At 39.4% G+C, this 19800-nt stretch overlaps 1 protein-coding gene and 1 non-coding gene across 2 annotated transcripts in view; both read left to right on the plus strand.

The window, feature by feature from the left end:
- CHMP3 (charged multivesicular body protein 3) overlaps positions 1 to 19800 on the plus strand; it is a 54369-nt gene that overhangs the window by 31653 nt on the left and 2916 nt on the right. Inside the window, exons 4-5 of the mRNA XM_054475773.2 lie at positions 15729 to 15850; positions 18608 to 18722. Of these exons, the coding sequence (XP_054331748.1) occupies positions 15729 to 15850; positions 18608 to 18722 (237 nt within the window). The remainder of the gene's footprint in view (positions 1 to 15728; positions 15851 to 18607; positions 18723 to 19800) is intronic.
- Positions 10973 to 11077, plus strand: LOC129030929 (U6 spliceosomal RNA). The gene has a single exon (XR_008500825.1). It is a non-coding gene; the product is annotated as a U6 spliceosomal RNA (small nuclear RNA).

The following is a 19800-nucleotide window of genomic DNA, read 5'->3' on the forward strand; positions in this document are numbered from 1 at the left end:
ATATATATATATACACACACACACATATGTAGAGAGAGAGAGAGAGAGAGAGAGCATGCTGTAGTCCATTGATTTGAACTACTAGATGAAATTACATTGATGTATCACATTTTATTTTTCTGTTCCCCTTTTGATGGATATTAAGGTTATTTTCAGTTTTTGCTGTGTGTAAAGGTTTAGGACAGTTGTATACTCAGAAGTAGAATTGCTAAGTAAATAGCTAGGTTTAAATTTTGCTAGAATTACAAAATTGCTCTCCAAAGAAGCTTTACTAATTTATATTTCCAGCAGCAGTTCATGAGTTCTTTTTTTCCATACCTTTTCACCTTTTTGACTTGGTATTGTCAGACTTTTTTACTTTTGAGAAGTGTTATCTTGTGTTAATAGTTCTCTCAGAGCTACTAAACTTGAGCATTGTCTTTTTTTTGCCCTTTCTTCTTGTGTCCTGATTCCAAAATACTTTTTCAGCCAGTTATCGTCATAGTAAGTAATCATTAGTCTGCATGGAAAAAACTCTTTTATCATACACTTTCAGCAGTATACATAACAAAAGCTCCCCTGTGCACTGCACATAAAAGCCTATCGTTTAAATGTACACCCATAACAATATGTTAAGTTGTTCGTTTCATATATACTGTAGCTTTACCAGAATTGAAAAGTAAAGTATTTGCTCTTTGGCCTCTGAATGTTAAGGTGTTTGAGGGCTCTATTCTAGATCCTCTGCTCCTTTCCATCTTTACTCCCAGTAGTTGATCTTATCTAACCCCATGCCTTTAAATGCCATTGAGTTTTATCTTCAGGGCTGACTTTATCTCTAAGTGCATAATTGGTATCTCCACTCAGATGTCTTAAAGGGTATTTCAAAACTGATATAAAAAAATCTTGATTTTCCTTCTCCCACCACTTTCTCTTCTTGTAGTCTTTCTACTATGAGAATTATTTTTTTATTTTAATTTTTGGCATCATTAAAAAATTAAACATATGTATACTCTGGGTTACATTATAATTGATGAGTTTCATGAGACTTCAATCCCCCATTTGCATTTTTGTTTATGAGGTTTGGTGTCAAATTTCACTGTGGCAATCCAGTGTGAAAAGAGCAAAACCCAACTTACTGTGTAAATGTCCTTGCTGAGGGAATCCCATCTGATGCAAGGATTTTAAGTAGTTTTTTTTTTTTTTTTTTTTTTTTGAGACGAGGTCTCGCACTGTCGCCCAGGCTGGAGTGCAGTGGTGCCATCTCGGCTCACTGCAACCTCAGTAGTCTTAATGGAGAAAAGCGGGAAAGGAGTCACCAGACAGATAGATGAGAACAGTATATATATGCATAGTTCTCAAGTATTTTACCTGTAGCGTAACCCACATTATAAGTGGTGTTTTAGTTCAGCAAAGTGTCACATGAAATTTACGTTGTTAATGTGAATTTTATTGATTTTGAAGTTTTTGTATTTAATTTTGTTTTTGAAATAGTTTTATAATTGTACAGTTATAGGCATTGAGCATTTTTACCCAATTAGTAAAATACACATAATTAAAGCCAATAACAGAAAGTTATTGGTAACAGGGGAACTGTTAACATTTTATTTTTCTTCAGTGGAGGATTGAATCAGTAAATTATGATTTATTCAGGTTTCAGCATAGTATTCAGCTGTAGAAAGATGTTAATGATGCATCATTTAATAAGAAAGCAAGTTGCAGAACAGTATATGTAGCATGATAGCACTCTGTAAATAACTAGAGGATGTGTTTGTGTAGGTGTGTAAATGAATGATAAATGGATAAACAGAGGTCTGAAAAAGTTTCACTTCTGAGGAGAGAAGTTGGATTGTTTGAATCATCCTGTATTGTTTTCTCTTTAATTTCTTATTATGGAAATTTTAAGCATATGCAAAAGCAGAGTGAATACCCAAATGAATCTCTATGTACCTATCACCCAGCTTAAACAATTGTCAACTCTTGGCTGATTTTACTTAATTTATATTCATCCACCTAGTCCCTGTATTTTCCTCTGGGAATCCATATACATTTATCCCTCGGTGTCCACAGGGGATTGGTTCCAGGATCCCCACAGATACCAAAATTTGTGGATGCTCAAGTCCCTTATATAAAATGAGGTAGTATTTGCATATAACCTACACATATCCTCCTGTATACTTTAACTTCTAGATTAATTATATAATACCTAATACAATGCAAATGCTATGTAAATAATAGTTATACTATATTGTTTAGGGAATAATGACAAAAAGCTTATACATGTTTGGTACAGACACAGCCTTTCATTTTCGTTGTTGTTGAATATTTTTGATATTGAATATTTTGTTGTCTTTGGTTGGTTGAATTTACAAACACTGAACCCACAGATATGGAGGACCAACTGTAATTTCATCTATAAGTATTTACATATGGATTTCTAAAAGAAAAGCATTGTATCCTTCTATTCCTTGGTGCATCCTTTCAGTCCTGGGGACTTGTATCCTACAGTGCTTGGATGTGTGCATGTACATTGCCTTTGCACTGTATTTTCTGTTTCTTTCTGAAAGCAAACAGTCTTAGTTATTGGATTTCTCAGACTGTTCCTTTAATTTTCTTACCTTTCCCGTGTTCCATTTTGAGGATAATAATAGTTAGTACCTTCCTCATAAGCAGGTTGTGAGGCTCACTTCATTGCCTGGCACAGTAATTGCTGTATATATAGGTTCTAAATATTATCATCATTATCATGATCAATTTTGTCTGTGTAATCTTTCTGCAAAATTTCCTCAACTTTATTTTCCATTTTTTCTCATGAATTCTTTATTTTGGCTATCTTAACTTTAATTTTCAAGAAAGAGTTCTCGGTTTCTTATTTTTAAAAAAATCATTCTGTTCTTCCTCGTTGGTGCAGTATTGTCTTTTGTTAATGACAGTTGTCTTTTTGGAATTTTCTTACGTTCCATGTATTGTTTCTCAGAACTACTTCTCCCAATCATCCTCTTCTTTTTCCTATCCCACTTCTCTTTTTAAAGAAAGAGGTGGGAGGGAGGGAGGCAGAGGAGAGAGTGGAAGGGAGGAGGGTAGGGGAAGCTAGATTTAAGTATAGGCTTTCTGAGTACCTGCCCTCCCTCATCTTTTCAGGCATATAGACTGAGCTACAAAAACCAAAGTGTTAATTCATTTAATAAATATCTCTTTTAGCCCTATTATGTGCTAGGCATACTGCTGGGCACTGGGGTTAAAATCATGAATATTACAGGCACAATCACTGCCCTCTAGGTATGGGGTAAATTGCAGATGATTGAAGAAATATAATAAAAATTAAAAATAATAATAAATTTAATAATCAAATGGATATTTATGATTGCAAACTGTGATATGCACTAGGAGAACGTAAAAGAGAAATGTAGAATCAGGGATGGCTCCTTTCAGGCACTGATGAATCCTGAAAGAAGATGAACTATTAAGTTTGTGGGGTTGTGGGAAGCGGTGTGCCAACTTGGATGGCTAGCATGTGTGAAGGCCCTGGGGCCAAAAAGAACTGTGCATTCCCGACACAGAAGGAAGGTCTGGGAGGTTGGGTACCGAGCAAGTGGGAGGGATAGCTGGAGAGGATGGGCAAGGAGGTGAAGATGACAATTTTTACAGCTGTTAGGAGAGCAGTGCTTTTCAAAAGACAAGTTCAAAATAAGACGTGCTGTAGCAATGCAGATAAAGTGCAATGGGAGTTAAGAGGAAAAGTATTTTGGGGAGAATCAGGGCAGCATCTGAGTTTAGAGGGATTAGGTATACAAAGGCACGGTTGAAATGTTTCAGGCTATGTTCAGGAAACAGTTTGACAGGAATGCATGAAGGGGAGTAGTGGGAGGTGGGACTGGAAAGGTAAGTTGGAGTCAGAGTTCTGAGATATCAGGCTGAGGAATTTAAATTATTCTGTAGACATTTGAAAGCTTTAGCACATTATAAGCACAGAGCACAGGTGCAGGGAGGGATAGTGCAGTGTGATTGGAGGCAGTGGGACCTAAGAGGTAATGGAATGGAGTAGGGGAATGGAATAGGTTAGTCTAGTGAGAATGGAGTAGAAGACACAAGAACAGGTGCAGAGTGAAGGTATAAACAAGGCTGAGATGCTCTGAGCCTTTGAGCCTGGAAAGAGACTGCAGGGCCATTAACAGACACTGGAAACACAGGGAGAGGAACAGGTCTAAGAGAGGAGTCTTCACTTGGGCTGACCAGACTAGCCCCAGGAAATCAGTGGCTATTTGGTTCACCTGGCTTCTGCAGCACCTAAGCTTTTGCTGGCAGGAAGGATTCCTAGACAGGGTTGTCATGTTGGTTTATAGTGGAATGTTGCTTGTTGGGAGATTAAACACAGCAGAGTAGCTACGAGGATAGAACTTGGGACAAGGCAGGAAGGAAAAGGCTACATTTTGGGAATGGAAGAAGAGAAAACTAAGTGTAACCAAAGTTCCTGAGATGTCTTTGTCATCTTTCTATGGCCCCATCCCACCCCTAGCCTGTTGCTGCATTGAAAAGCCAAGATTTGACAAAGTCATTCCTCTTTCTTAAGATGTTCCCCTATTAAAATGCAGATGCCTCTGGGGAGGGGTAATCTATTCAGCCTTGTCACCTATTAATACATTGTCATGATTAGGTGCTTTCCGGGTGACAGCTTTCTGACAGCAGCTCCTTGCAGCGTAAGACAGATGATGAGTGTGTTTTGATTGGAAGAGAGGGTTAAGGGAGAGGTTCAAAGGTGGGGCAGGAAATAGAATTACCATATGCTCCAGCTATTCCACTTTTGGGATATACCCGAAAGAATGGAAGGCAGGGACTCAAATAGGTATTTGGATGCCAGTGTTCATAGCAGCAGCATTCACAATAGCCAAAAGGTAGAAGCAACCCAAGTGACCATTGACAGATGAATGGGTAAACAAAATGTGATATGTCTGTATAATAGAATATTATTCAGCCTTAAAAAGGGAGGAAATTATGACTTATGCTACAACAATATGGACGAATCTTGAAGGCATTATGCTAAGTGAAATGAGCACCTCAAAAAAGGATGAATACTACATGATTCCACTTATATGATGTACCTTGAATTCTCAAATGTAGAGGCAGAAAGTAGAGTGTTGGTTGCCAAGGGTAAGGGGAAATGGGTATTGATTGAGTGATGGTACAGAGGTTCAGTTTGGGAAGATGAGAAAAGTTCTGGAGACGGATGGCGGTGATGGTTACACAAAAATGTGAATGAATGTAGCTACTGCCACTTAACTATATACTTAAAAATGGATAAAAGTTACAAATTTTATGTTATGTATAATTTTGGGTTAAAATAATGTATTGTATGTTATGTATATTTTACCATTAAAGCAGTGGGGCAGGTGTGAGTGCTGAGCTATCGTGGGATTCTGAGTGGCAGAGATGCATGAGAGCTCCAAGCTCTTATATAGTGATGACAGTGTGTCTAGAGGGACAGGCCATGCAATAAAAGGGAGGCCCAGGTAGGATAGTACATCCACCTAGCTACCTTTGTCCTTTTGTTTTGTTTTGTTCTGTGCTTTGATTGGAGTACCTGAAAATGAGTTTGCAAGGTATGGATCTTTGGGGTCAAGCATAACATTTGTGAAATTTAAACCAATTTGTTGAATCAAAACACATTTTTAAAGACTTTTCTAGTATTTTTAACTTAAGTGTTATGGACTTTGATATGATTTGGCTCTGTGTCTGCACCTAAATCTCATGTTGAATTGTGATCCTGAGTGTTGGAGGTGGTCCTGGTGGGAGGTGATTGGATCATGGGGGTGGTTTCTAATGGTTTAGCACCATCCCCCTAGTGGTGTCTCATGATAGAATTCTCATGATCTGGTTGTTGGAAAGTATAGCACTTCCCCTATCTCTCTCTGTCTCCTGCTGGCCATGTGAAGATGTGCCTACTTCCCCTTTGCCTTCCACCATGGTTGTAAGTTTCCTGAGGCCTCCCCAGAAGCAGAAGCCTGTACAGCCTACAGAACTGTGAGCTGATTAAACCTCTTTTCTTTATAAACAACCCAGTCTCAGGTATGTCTTTATAGCAGTGTGAGAATGGACTAATATTGACATTGTTTTTTAAAATGCTACAGAAATATATAAAATAAAAGTAATTGTTCACCAATTTCTTTGTCTTGGCCTCAGCCCCCTTACCCACTGATAACTACTATTCAAGTGCTATTTGAACTGTCCTGCAGTTTGCTTTTGTTAGTCTAACATTATGTCATTTTATACATACCACACAAATTTATTACTCAGGTCTACAAATTTGAGCCATTAAATAAACAAATTTTGCATTTAATATTAAATTGTGATCTAGCATATATAAGATTAAAATTCAGTTTCTTTAAGGCTTGCTGAATAATAAGTAATCTAAAATAAATACATATCTGTGTCATGTGTTGTTCATGATGGTGTTTATTCAAGGGTTTTAAGTTTTCCACTCCAAAACTTTTACAGATTTAAATTCTACAGTGCATAATTGTCTTTTTCAAATGAAATATTTTCCCCTGCATAAACAAAATACAACATTAAATGAAATTTTTAAAGAGAGTGAAAATCATCTACCTTCCTCACAAATTGATTGTTTCATATTTTAGTTGTTATTCATATGAATGTTTATTTTATACTCTGTATGAATGTTTATTTTCATTATACTCATATGCTCATATGAATGTTTATTTTATACTCTGTAAATACCATATAAAAACACATCATTGGCATTAAGTGAGAGTGACACGAGGCAGTCTTCCCTCTAGAATTTTAAAGTCCAATTCCTGTTAGCAAGCTGGATCCTCAGAAACCCTTTTCCATCCTCCAGTTTCTTCCCACAGAAATGCCTTTGCTGAGCTGTTTTCATAGTATTCCTTTGCGGTTTTTTTTTTTTTTTTTTTTTTGAGATGAAGTTTTGCTCTTGTTGCCCAGGCTGGAGCGCAATGGCACAGTCTCGGCTCACTGCTACCTCCGCCTCCTGGGTTCAATCTACTCAGCCTCCCAAGTAGCTGGGATTACAGGTGCCCACCACCATGCCTGGCTAATTTTTGTATATTTAGTAGAGATGGGGTTTCACCATGTTGACGAGCCTGGTCTTGAACTTCTGACCTCAGGTGATCCACCCGCCTCGGCCTCCCAAAATGCTGGGATTACAGGCGTGAGCCACCGCGCCCGGCCCTCCTTTGCTTTTTTATGGTGGATGAGAAACAGCCACATGGAGATTATTTCTATAACTTCTATACAGTTAGTGGCGCAGTCAATAAAGATGATATACTTTAATATTCCTTAATATTAAAAGCCATGGAATAAATTTATCTTAGAACTTAGCCTGAAAAAAGTCTTTCCCAGTGAAACAGTGTTGCTTTTACCAGTGAGTGTCCTACAACCCAAAACATGATTAACTTTCATGTTTTAGCTGTTGAGATACTCACAGCTAAACTTAATCTCAGTTGCAGTAGCTTTTATTAGCCTAGGCCACTGATTCTCAACTAGGGGCATTTTTGCCCCTTGGGGGACATTTGGCAGTATTTGGGGCCATTTTTGGTTGTCACAACTAGGAGGAAAAGGGGTGCTGCTACTGGCATCTAGTGGGCAGAAACCAGGGCTGCTGCTAAACACTCTAGAATGCATAAAACAGCTGCCTCCAACAAAAGAATTACCCAGCCCAAACTGTCAATAGTGTGGTTGTTGAGATACTCCAGCCCACATTTATGTAATCAACTCACACTTTTGAGCTTTTTATCTTTTATTGTATCTGCCATATACATCTTTTTAATAAACTGCTTCAAGTTATTTTTTTTCAAGTGGAGGCATGTAAGTCATAAATAAACGTGACTTTAAATTTTTAAAGTTTCTGAAATGTACATGGTTTCGATAGTCTTTTATGACATCCTTTTGGTTTTGGTTCACCATATTATAGAATGTACTATCTCCTTTTTCTTATAATTTTTATCTTTCTGTTCGTTATTATTATGTGTTAGAGATTTCTTTGGAAATCGTGATGTACCTTTTAACTTTTTTTTTTTTTCTTAACCTTGTTACAAGGAAAAGTTGTCTTACTCCCAAGGGATTTTTACTTTTGAGGCTCAAATGTTTTTAATATCCCTTCTCTGAGTTTTCATTTGTCATTATTGTGAAATGTCGTAAGATTTCATATTTTCTTATAATCTGATTCATTGTGTTTGTAAATGCCGGTTTTCAGTTGGCTTTTAAAACCCATACTGTTGGTCTAGTGTGTCAATATTTTTACTTCATTTTATTTTTGAGATAGGGTCTGTTGCCCAGTCAGGAGTGCAGTGGTATGATCATGGCTCCCATAGCCTCAACCTCTGTGGCTTAGGTGATCCTCCCACCTCAGCCTCCTGGGTAGCTGGGACTACAAGCACGAGCCACCTCACCCAGCTAGTTTTTTGTAGAGATGGGGTTTCACCATGTTGCCCAGGCTGGTCTCGGTCTCCTGTGCTCAAGTGATCTGCTTGCCTGGGCCTCTCAAAGTGCTGGGATTACAGGTATGAGCCACTATGCCTGGCCCTATTTTTATTTGCTAATTTTTTAAAAATTTAACTGTAATTCCCATGAGAGCCTGTGATGGGTAGAGAGAGTTCTCTGTTTTTGTTGCTTTCATTATTGGTGTCCAGATTCTTTTCAGAATATTTTCACTGGGTTCCACATCTACTGATTATGAAACTTTTTTTTTTTTTTTCGAGATGGAGTCTCGCTCTGTCTCCCAGGCTGGAGTGCAGTGGCACGATCTTGGCTCACTGCAAGCTCCACCTCCCGAGTTCACGCCATTCTCCTGCCTCAGCCTCCCGAGTAGCTGGGACTACAGGCGCCCGCAACCACACCCAGCTAATTTTTTGTATTTTTAGTAGAGACGGGGTTTCACTGTGTTAGCCAGGATGGTCTCGATCTCCTGACCTCATGATCTGCCCTCCTCAGTCTCCCAAAGTGCTGGGATTACAGGCGTGAGCCACCGCTCCCGGCCATGAAACTAATTTTTTAGTTATTTTGCTTCCAGCTTTAGTTGTTGATATTACAACATGGTCATATTTATAGCAGAAATTGTTTTATGCATATAATATCCTTTTTTCATTTGTATCAGGTGTGGGAATGTAATGTTACTTTATTTTTATATGCTTTAATGTTTTTTTAAATTAAGGTTTGTGTTTTTAGAAAATAGTAGACTCACATACATGTAGTACACCTGTATTTGCAAGAAATAATACAGAGAGATTCTGTGTACCCTTCACCTAGTTTCCCCTGATGGTAACATCTTGAAAAACCAGAGTACAATCTCACAATCAGGATATTGGCATCGATGCAATCAAACTACGGAACATTTCCATCAATACAAGAATCCGTCATGTTGCCCTTGTATAGCCACACCTACTGTCCTCCCATCTCCACCTTCTCCTTAGTAGCCACTAATTCTCCATTTCTATAATTTTGGTATTTTAAGAATGTTGTATAAATGAAATTATGTAGTTATGTAACTTCTTGGGATTGGCTTTTTTCACTCAGCATACTTCTATGGAAATTAACTCAAGTGTTTACATGTATCCATAGTTCATTTCTTTTTATTGCTGAGTGGTATTCCATTATATGGATATACCAGTTTATTTAACCATTCACCCATTGTAGGACTTCTCAGTTGCTTCCAGTTGTTGGTTATTATGAATAAAGCTGCTATAAAAGTGTACAGGTTTAAATTCCCACCAGCCAATGTATGAGTGATCCTGTTTTTCTGCATCTTCTCCAACATTTTTTGTTGTCACTGTTTTTTATTTTAGGCATTCTGATAGGTGTATGGTGCTGATTGTTGTTTTACTTTGCATTTCCATAATGGCTAATCTTTTCATGTGCTTATTTGCCACCCATATCTCCTCTTTGGTGAAATGATACTTCTCTACTTTTCTGTGTCTTCAAAATTCTCTTTGATGAAATGTTTAAAAGTGAACCCTTTTTTATTTCTGGTTTTTAATTTCTTTTCCTACATCAGTTGCTTTTTGTCATCAGTATGTGGATGTTCTGTCTATAATTTAAAACACTGGGAGAATGAGCTTCTATTTCCTTCTCCCCGTTTTTTGCCATATGAATTCTTCTTTTTCTTTTTCTTTTTTTTTTTTTTTTTTTGAGACGGAGTCTTGCTCTGTCACCATGCTGGAGTGCAGTGGTGTGATCTCGGCTCACTGCAGTCTCTGCCTCCCGGGTTGAAGTGATTTTCCTGCCTCAGCCTCCTGAGTAGCTGGGATTACAAGCGCGCACCACCACACCCAGCTGGTTTTTGTATTTTTTAGTGGAGACAGGGTTTCACCATGTTGGCCTGGATCTCCTGACCTCGTGATCCACCCACGTCAGCCTCCCAAAGTATTGGGATTACAGGGGTGAGCCACTGTGCCCAGCCAAAAATTTTTTTAAAATAAAGAAATGTTCTGGAATTTTAATGATTAATACAAAAAAGAAAAGAGAAAACATATTTCTGACCCAATACTAAATCTTTCATTCTATGTAGGAGCACTTGAGTCTTTATAAAACCACCTCAGTGTTAAATTCATTTATTGTTTTTTTTCAACAAATATTTGATTGTTGGCAGTTGGCTGTGTCAGGCACAGTGCTAAGCACGGGGAAATAGTGAGTTGTCCTCCAAATAAAAGGAATCTAGTGGCTGGGCGCAGTAGCTTACGCCTGTAATCCCAGCACTTTGGGAGGCTGAGGCGGGTGGATCACCTGAGGTCAGGAGTTCAAGACCAGCCTGGCCAACATAGTGAAACCCCGCTTCTACTAAAAATACAAAATTCGCTGGCATGGTGGCACACACCTATAATCCCAGCTACTCAGGAGGCTGAGGCAGGAGAATCGCTTAGAACCTGGGAGGCAGAGTTTGCAGTGAGCCGAGATCGCGCCTTTGCACTCTAGCTGGGCAACAGAGCGAGACTGTCTCAAAAAAAAAAAAAAGAAAGAAAGAAATCTAGTGTTCTCTTGGGCAGCACATATACTAAAATTGGAACAATACTGAGAAGATTAATGTGGCCCTGCACAAGGATAAATACAAACTTCTGAAGCATTCCATTTTTTTTTTTTTAACTTTGTCCACGAAGCCTCTACAGTATGGAGCTGTCAGTGGGACTGGCACTCCACACTGAGGGAGGACTATGTGGAGAGACCCTGAAGTTGGAGAGAGCCTGAACCCAGAGAGATCTGCAGACAGGCCTGGAGTGGGGAAGGCATTTCAACATGCTGCCCAGTTTATTTCATATTCCTCTCTGTGTAACTTTGATCTTTGTTGTTTTAAATGTGGTCAACTAGCTTTTACATTACTGACTTAGTAATGTTTTCTGTAGAATTTTAACCTTTTCTGGGGGATGTGGGGGAGGTTTTATAATAAAATATACTTAAGAAAATTTGCCATTTTAACCATTTTTAAGCAGGAAATTTGGCATTTTAATTAACATTTTAATTAAATATATAACGATACTTTGAATGCTCTGGTCTTTTGAAGATTTTAGATAGGAATTTCTGTTTCAGTCTAACACATGCTTTCTGGGACTTTCTACCATTAAATAGTGCTTTATTTATAGATTGATTCATTTATTCATTCAGCACCTATTTGTTGATTGCATTCTATGCATTCAACATATTGTTAACGCAGTGGGACGCAGTCACTATCCTGATGCCATTTATATTTTAGTATATAATGTGTGTTCTTGGTTTTTGAATGTGGTATTTTAAGATTAAGCCACCAATGCCTATTTGAATGTGAATCCACTTTGGTCTTAATGGGTTTGTACAATCTATTTGAGGATAGTTTTAGTACTTTAAATAGCACCTGAGTTAATTAGAATGCTATCTGGCAACTCTGTGATTAGAGTTTTGTTCCGACTTTAGAATTAGTGTTTCATATACTTCATAAAATATAATGGATGATATTTTTGCTTTCTTTTGTTGTGTTAACTAAGGAATATGTTCAGCAGCAAATAACTGAAAACTTGACCACTGTGGCTTATATTAGAGCAGAGTGGTGGAACTAGGCCTCTTTCACCTCTCATTGCTTGTCCCCGCTTCAAGCTGGTTATCTTGTACATGGGACATGGGCCTTTCCATCAGTGCTTTCTCAGAGTCAGGAGCTGAGCAGCAGCACACCAAGGTGTGGTCATGCATCCTAACCAACTCTCACTCATCTGGGACATTCTTAAGATACATTTATAAACTGCTTCAGCAGTAGCACTTTATATTTGTATGTGTGTGAGAGTTTACAAAGCTCTTTGACATATGTGATCTCATTCAATCTTCACGAATAAGGAAAACAATTCAGCTTGCTGTAGATGACAGTGAGGAAATGGCGGAGCTGGGGTTCAAACCCAATTATCTCTAGTCTAAGTCATATGTGCACTAAAACAACCAGGCAGGAAAAAAGCCCAACGGCTCTCTGGCAGGTTGGTTTTGTAGATTCTGGAGGGAATGCCTGATGCCAGGTGTTGCTGCAGTGGAGTCCTTCCGGTCTCATCATACAAACGGCAATCTTGAATGCAGACGGCCCTTCTATTACTCTTGATTTCACCTTCAGGGTATAGTTGTTTTTATTTTTTAGTAAACTTATTTTTTGAGCAGTTTTAGGTTCACAGCAAAATTGAATACAAAGTACAGAAGATCCATGTACCCCTGCCCTCATACTTGCATAGCCGCAATCACTATCAACATCCCACATGAGAGTGGTACATTTGTTACAATCAGTAAACCTCTATTTATATGTCATTATCACCCAAAGTCCATAGTTTACATTAGGATTCACTCTTGGTGTTGTACATTCGATGGGTTTGGACACATGTATAATGATATCCACAATTATAGTATCATACAAAATAGTTTCACTGCTCTAAAAATTCTCTGTGCTCTGTTTATTCATCTTTTTTCCCTACTAACTCTTGGCAACCACTGATTTTATTACTGTCTCCATAGTTTTGCCTTTTCTAGAATGTCATATAGTTGGAATCATACAATATGTAGCCTTTTCAGACTGGCTTCTTTCACTTAGTATTATGCATTCTTCCTTGTCTTTTCATGGCTTGAAAGCTCATTTATTTTTAGTACTGGATAATATTCCATTGTCTGGACGTACCAGTTTGTTTATCCATACACCTGCTGAAAGACATCTTGGTTTCTGACAAGTTTTGGCAGTTATGGATAAAGCTGCTATAAGACATCTGTGTGCAGGTTTTTCTGTGGACATATTTTTAATTCATTATGATAAATACCAAGGAGCACACTTGCTGGATCATATGGTAGGTGTGTGTCTGGCTTTGTCTTCCAAAGTGGCTGTACCATTTTGTATTCCCATTGATAATGAATGAGAGTTCCTGTTGCTGCACATTCTCGCCAGCATTTGGTATTGTCAGTGGTCTGGATTGGGCCATTCTAAGGGGTTTTTAGTGGTATCTCATTGTTTTAATTTACAGCCCCCAAATGACATAAGATGTTGAACATCTTTTCGTATGCTTACTTGCCATTTATATTAATATATCATGTTGGTGAGTTATCTGTTCAAGTCTTTTGCCCATTTTTAAGTTCAGTTATTTTCTCATTATTGAGTTGTAAGAGTTCTTTGTATGTTGTGGATAGCAGTCCTTTATCAGATATATCTTTTGCAAATATTTTCCTGCAGCTTGGGGCTTGCCTTCTTATTCTTTTGAAGGTGTGGCTATTTTTATTATGAAATAATTTTTACCTGCCACACCTTCTTTTTTTGTTTTCCTTTTGGAACATAGGAAATACATTTTTTTAATACCTGTCTTGGTTTCTTTTGTGCTGCGATAGCAGAATACCTGAGACTGAGTAACTTATTCAGAGTAGAATTTTATTTTCTGAAGTTCTGGAGTCTGGGAAGTTCGAGATCAAGGTGCTGGCAGGGTTGGTTGTCTGGTGGGGGCTGCATTTTCTGGGGGGTAGGCATGCTGTGTTCTCATATGGCAGGAGGAAGGGTAAGAGGGGATGAACTGCCTCCTGCAGGCCTTTTCTAAGGGCACCTAATCCATTCAGGAAGGTGGAACCTCATGGCCTAATGACCTCTTAAAAACCCCACCTCTTAATACTATCACAGTGGCAGCAGCTGAATTTTGGAGGGGACATATTCAAACCATAGCAACCACCTTTGTCTTGAGTTTCAAGTGTCCAACATACAATTAGTCTGGCCTTTTAAAAATCCACTTACCTAATCCATTTTGATTGGTTATCAACTTGAGTGTTTTTGTAATAAGTTTTATTTCTAAGTTTATTTTTGTGTCCCCTTTTTCCTACAACATTGACTCTTCCTTTCTTGTACCTTCTAATAATCAGAAATGTATACCTTTTTCAAAATACAAATGATTCAGTGTTTAAATACTTCTCTAGTCACAGTTCTTTCCATGTCTCCCATCTGTTTACTTATTTTCACTAATTCAGCCCAAAAATGTTTATTGAACAAATACCATGTTCAGGTACTCTCTCTGGGTTACAGACTCAGGATGCAAATAATAATACAACTTATAATATGTATAAGGATGTATCAGGATGCAAATTATAAAATAATAATACAACTACAGGCTCATGTAGACATCAGGCTTCATAAACAAAACCAGATGGAATTTGCTTTATTTTTACCCTTTTCTTCCCATCTTTATATAATCAATAGTAATTTTTAACATTCTATAACTTTTTGTATCATTTTAATGGCATATGTAATTTATTGCTTATTTCAGCCTCACAGATTCTTGGCACTTCCTCTGTCATTCTACTAATATTAATAAATATTTTATTTTCCCATTTCAGTGTTAAGAGAAATGAAGTGTTCTCTGCAACTAGCAAACTCCCTTACTCCTTTAGAAAAATCACAGTGCTATAAATGTCAGACAGGCATTTCTCTGGTCACTCTTGTTTTCCCTTAGATGTGAAAGCTTCCTAGGGTCTGGATTCCACCAGAGGTAAACCTCTAGTGACTCCTGGTTTAGCCAGGAGGAAAGAAGTCTGTGTGCCAGTTTTAGGGAACAGCTTGTATATGACAGCTCTCAGAACTTCAAGTCTCATGAAATTCCAAAACAGGTTTAGATGGTTGCCAACTCTTTGGAATGTTAAAGACATTGAGGGTGGGGCAGTGATCTTTTGATACTACCATGATTTCTTATAAAGAAGATTGTAGTAGTCATACAATCTCAGACTACAGAAGGTTTTTCTCTAGTAAGGAACCACCTCACACTGACACACATACACATATTCACTGTGTCTGTCCTAGTTTCTCTCATTTTTCTGAGGACCAATGATAAGCTGGCTCCGTACTGAACAGACACTGTCCATAGGCTGGTGTGTGGGGAGCTCTGCTTGGGTCCTGAAGCCTTCTCTTTCCTAATGTGGCCTTTACAAGGTCTGGAGCTCTTTCTCCCATTTGTGATTTTCCTGGGTGTCACAGTTACTCCAAGCTGGCTTCCTTTCCTAAAAGTCAAGAGTGGCTTCAGGCCACTCTCCAGATTGGTCATGTGGTGTGCATGCTCATTGAATTCACATCAGTAGTAACCCAGATAGCACACAATTTAGGAAAGTCAGTCTCTTGGTCAACTAGCACAGTAATTAATTTAAAGGCACACAAATAACTTTGGGAGTCCATCTGCTACTGCTGTCATTTATTGGAATGGCTCATAATTTGGCTGTCTCTCTTTATTCCATCCTGTTGAACAATTCTGACTGTACACATTCTCTTTCAGCGGTCTTGCGAGTGGCTGGTTCCCTGCAAAAGAGCACAGAAGTGATGAAGGCCATGCAAAGTCTTGTGAAGATTCCAGAGATTCAGGCCACCATGAGGGAGTTGTCCAAAGAAATGATGAAGGTGACTTGGGGCTAGCCCTGCTTTCCTTTCTAAACCCCAGAGTCACTCTAAACAAGTAGCAAGGGGCTAGGGATGAGGGTGGGTGGGGATGAACAGACTACACCTGCTAGACAGAATTAATTTTAAGGAGTAGCTGTTAACATTGATTGAAACCATTTGAGCTCAGCGTAGCAGAGGCTGGGTCAGATTGCCAGAGTGTTCTGTAGAAGAAGCAAAAGTCTACCCAGAGCTCTAGAGGAGGTGGGGGATCCAAGGAGCAACCATTTAGGGATCAAGGAAATAAAGTTTGCAGGGTCCAACATAGGCAAGGAGATGGAAAGAAACTTGATTTACAAAAACAGGCAGAGACCGTATTTGGCCTGCAGCAGCTGTAGTTTGCTGATCCCTGTTTTAAACTAAAAAAGGAGAGACAGAATCAAATAGAAAGTGCATAAATACCTGCCACCCCCAGGATCAGGGTCTGGCAAGGACCTGTACTCGTGGCCTTCAGACAAGGACAGGGATAAAGAAGGCATTGCTGCCGAGCCCCGGCAGCCACATACTGTCCTATCTTCTAGTCTGTTGTTATAGCCATCTTGAGAGGTAGGGATTTTTGTCCTCGTTTTACATAGACAGAAACTGAGCCTTTGGGTCATCAGGTAGTTTCCCTAAGGTGACCTTGGTTGTAAGTGAAGATCTGGAATTGGGGCACTGAGGTCTGACTTTATCACGTGAGTTGTCACAGAGGAAATGAGGATGGGAGGTCCCTCACACAGATGCTGTTTCATGCTTCAGACCTGTGGCTGACAACCAAGAGTGTACACCTCAAATTCTTGTATAGAGGCTGTGCATAGAAATCACCTCCCTTCCTCTCAGGGAATTTCATTTATGAACTTGAATTATGTACAGGGTTTAGGGCATGGGAGAGAGGGGCTGGAAAAGAAAATTGCAGAAAAACAACATAGAAAGCCCAGGGCCCAGGTTGTTTGAGAACTCCTTGGGCAGTAGCAGTAAGGAAGGAACTGGGTCAGGAGGGTATGTCCTTTACAAATAGCATGTAGGTGTCTTGCCCCCAAGTTGGTGATCACTGTTCATCTAGAACCAGATAAGAAGATCATTCTTGGAGTGCCTTCAGTCTTGCTCATTTTAACTCAGAGCCACCAGGATCTGAGAGGGAAGCCTTTTTCAGAATCTAGGATCTTTTTCATAATGGTTTCTGAATACTGGGAGTAATACAGATTTGGAGGAAGGCTTGCGTGTAGTACATTCTGAAGGCCCCAGTAGGGGCTCAGCTCCTCAAGGGCAGGAACACACCTTAGTCATTCTGTTTATCCCAGGCCTATTGTGTGGCACAGAGCAGGTGGATGAATCATTGCTGATTGAATGAATAAATAAATGACAACTTCTACCTCCAGAGTGTGAAGGGCTATTACAATTAGGATTCTGGTGGACTCTTTTTAACCAGTTAGCAAGCATTTATTGCACTTCTTTTATGGTAGCCCCCAGTACTAAGATGATCCCATTCAGGAAGGCCCTAGGGTTCCACCTGGGTGAACATGAATGTGAATTTATTTGTTCATTTTGGTTGGGAAGAACGGATCTGAGGATGGGTAGAATAAGGTGGTAGTTAGATTCAGGCAGGCAGGATAGAGGGTTGCTTTAAATCTGAACCCTTCAGCATAGTCACTGAGAATTGTACCCTGGCTGAGTACAAGGGAGCCAAGGCCGGAGCTGCTACATGTGACCTTCTGCTCCTTGAATCACCAAAACATCAAGGTACAAAGCAAGGGACTTAGTTTTTTCAGGTGGCAAGACAACCAGGATTTTCTTTTTCTAGCAGCTTCTCAGAAACCTGAACCCATGCCCTCCACCACAGCCACTCAGCCCCCAAGTACCTGTTCTGCCCAGGGATGTCAGCAGCCCTCTTATTGACTTTGGAGGTTGCTGTTCCGACCCTTTGCTTCAGTAACAAACAAAGAACATTCAGTAGGGCCCTATCTGGGAGCTGAGGAACTGCTGAGCACAAAGACGGCAGGGCTAGGTTGGGTTGGGCCAGTGTTAAAGCCATTTGCTTGTGTCCTGCAGTGGTGCCGTGCTGCCTTGAGAACAGAGGAGGCTGACTGGCTGGCTCCTGCAGGCTGCCAGGCACGGGACTTCCAGAAAAGTGTCTGGCCTTTACCTTGTTGAGTCCAGAAATATTGTCTTAGTTCTCCTAGGAGTGGGTGATCAGATTTCGGTTAATCCTTGCAGACCTACCAGATTACCCCATTCTGGCAGATGTAACCTGGACAAGCTGGAGTCCTCTTCAGGCCTTGTTTGCCTTTTGCCCTGCTGTTGGCATTTTTTATCACAGCGTCTACTATGGCTCCAACCACTTTTCATACCATATTCCAACCCCTGCGTTCACAGATTATATTTGCAGTGTTAGGGCAGATGCTTCCCAAAACAGCGCTGGAAATACACTCATCTGTCAGTGAGCTGTTTCTCAGGTGCTGCCATTGTATTAAGTCTGGGTTACTTTAGGAAGCTCTGCTGACAGCCAGTAGTAGCACTCCCCACCCCTAGGGTGTTAAATTTAGAGAGCCGTTTCCCTTTGGGGCTTTTGCATTTCTACAGAGAGGACAACATCCAGTGTTTCCTTTGGCCAGCTGTCTTGTGTGTCAGCTCTTGAAAGTATGGACTGGACTTAGGCTAGAGCTCGGTCTAGGTGATGTGTAGGGTGTCTGATGGGAACAGATTTAACAGTTGACTGAAGTGACATATTTATTCTGTGTTTAGGCTGGGATCATAGAGGAGATGTTAGAGGACACTTTTGAAAGCATGGACGATCAGGAAGAAATGGAGGAAGAAGCAGAAATGGAAATTGACAGAATTCTGTTTGAAATTACAGCAGGTATGACTGTGAGATCCATCCTTTCTCCTCTCTTTTTATGGCCATTCATTAACTCCCTTCTACATTTTTAACGTTTTACAGTGTGCAGCTTATTTCTTGAAAAGTAAGCACAGTATGTATAACCATCTTTTAAAAAACACAAATAATTCTTAAAAATTTTTAGAGTTTTCATGATTTTAAAGGAAGATACTGCTCTCATATACTGCTGTTGGGATTTTAAACTGGTGTAGACTTTCTTGAAAGCAATTTGGCCATAGCCATTCAAAAGCCCTTGCCTTCGCCAAGTGCGATGGCTCATGCCTGTTATCCCAGCACTTTGGGAGGCTCAGGTGGGGGATTGCTTGAGCCCAGGAGTTTGAGACCAGCCTGGGCAACCATAGCAAGACCCCATCTCAAAAAAATATATATTAAAAAATATATATTTGACCTAACAGATTGACTTCTGGGAGTTTAATGAAATAATTAAGAATGTGCTGAAATATTTAATTCAAGGATGTCTGTAGTAGCATTATTTATAAAAATGAAACGTTTGAAGGCCAGGTGCAGTGGCTTATGCCTGTAATCCCAACACTTTGTGAGGGAGGCTGAGGCAAGTGGATTGGTTGAACTCAGGAGCCCAGCCTGGGCAACATGGTGAAACCCTGTCTCTACAAAAAATATAAAAATTAGGTGGGTGTGGTGGCACACACCTTAGTCCCAGCTGCTCGGGAGACTGAGGTGGGAGGATTGCTTGAGCCTAGGAGGTCCAGGCTGCAGTTGGCCATGATCGTGCTACTGCAGTCCAGCCTGTCTCAAAAAAAAAAAAAAAAAAAAGTTCGAAACAAACTAAATGCCTAATAAAATCATTTGTGTTATATTTATTTTAATGGAGTACTATATATTGTGATAGATGGTATAGAAATATACTCATTAACATGGAATGATGTTTACAATATGTGAATAAAGCCTTTTTACTGAAATATACATACTTTTGTGTAAAAACATGTCTATAGAAGTCTGGAAGGGAGATGATAAAAATAGTAATCTCCAAGTGATGGTTAATGAGTTTTTAAACTTTATTTTTCTTTCTAGATTTTCT

This window comes from Pongo pygmaeus, chromosome 12 (assembly GCF_028885625.2).
Source record: "Pongo pygmaeus isolate AG05252 chromosome 12, NHGRI_mPonPyg2-v2.0_pri, whole genome shotgun sequence".
Taxonomy (NCBI): Eukaryota; Metazoa; Chordata; class Mammalia; order Primates; family Hominidae; genus Pongo; species Pongo pygmaeus.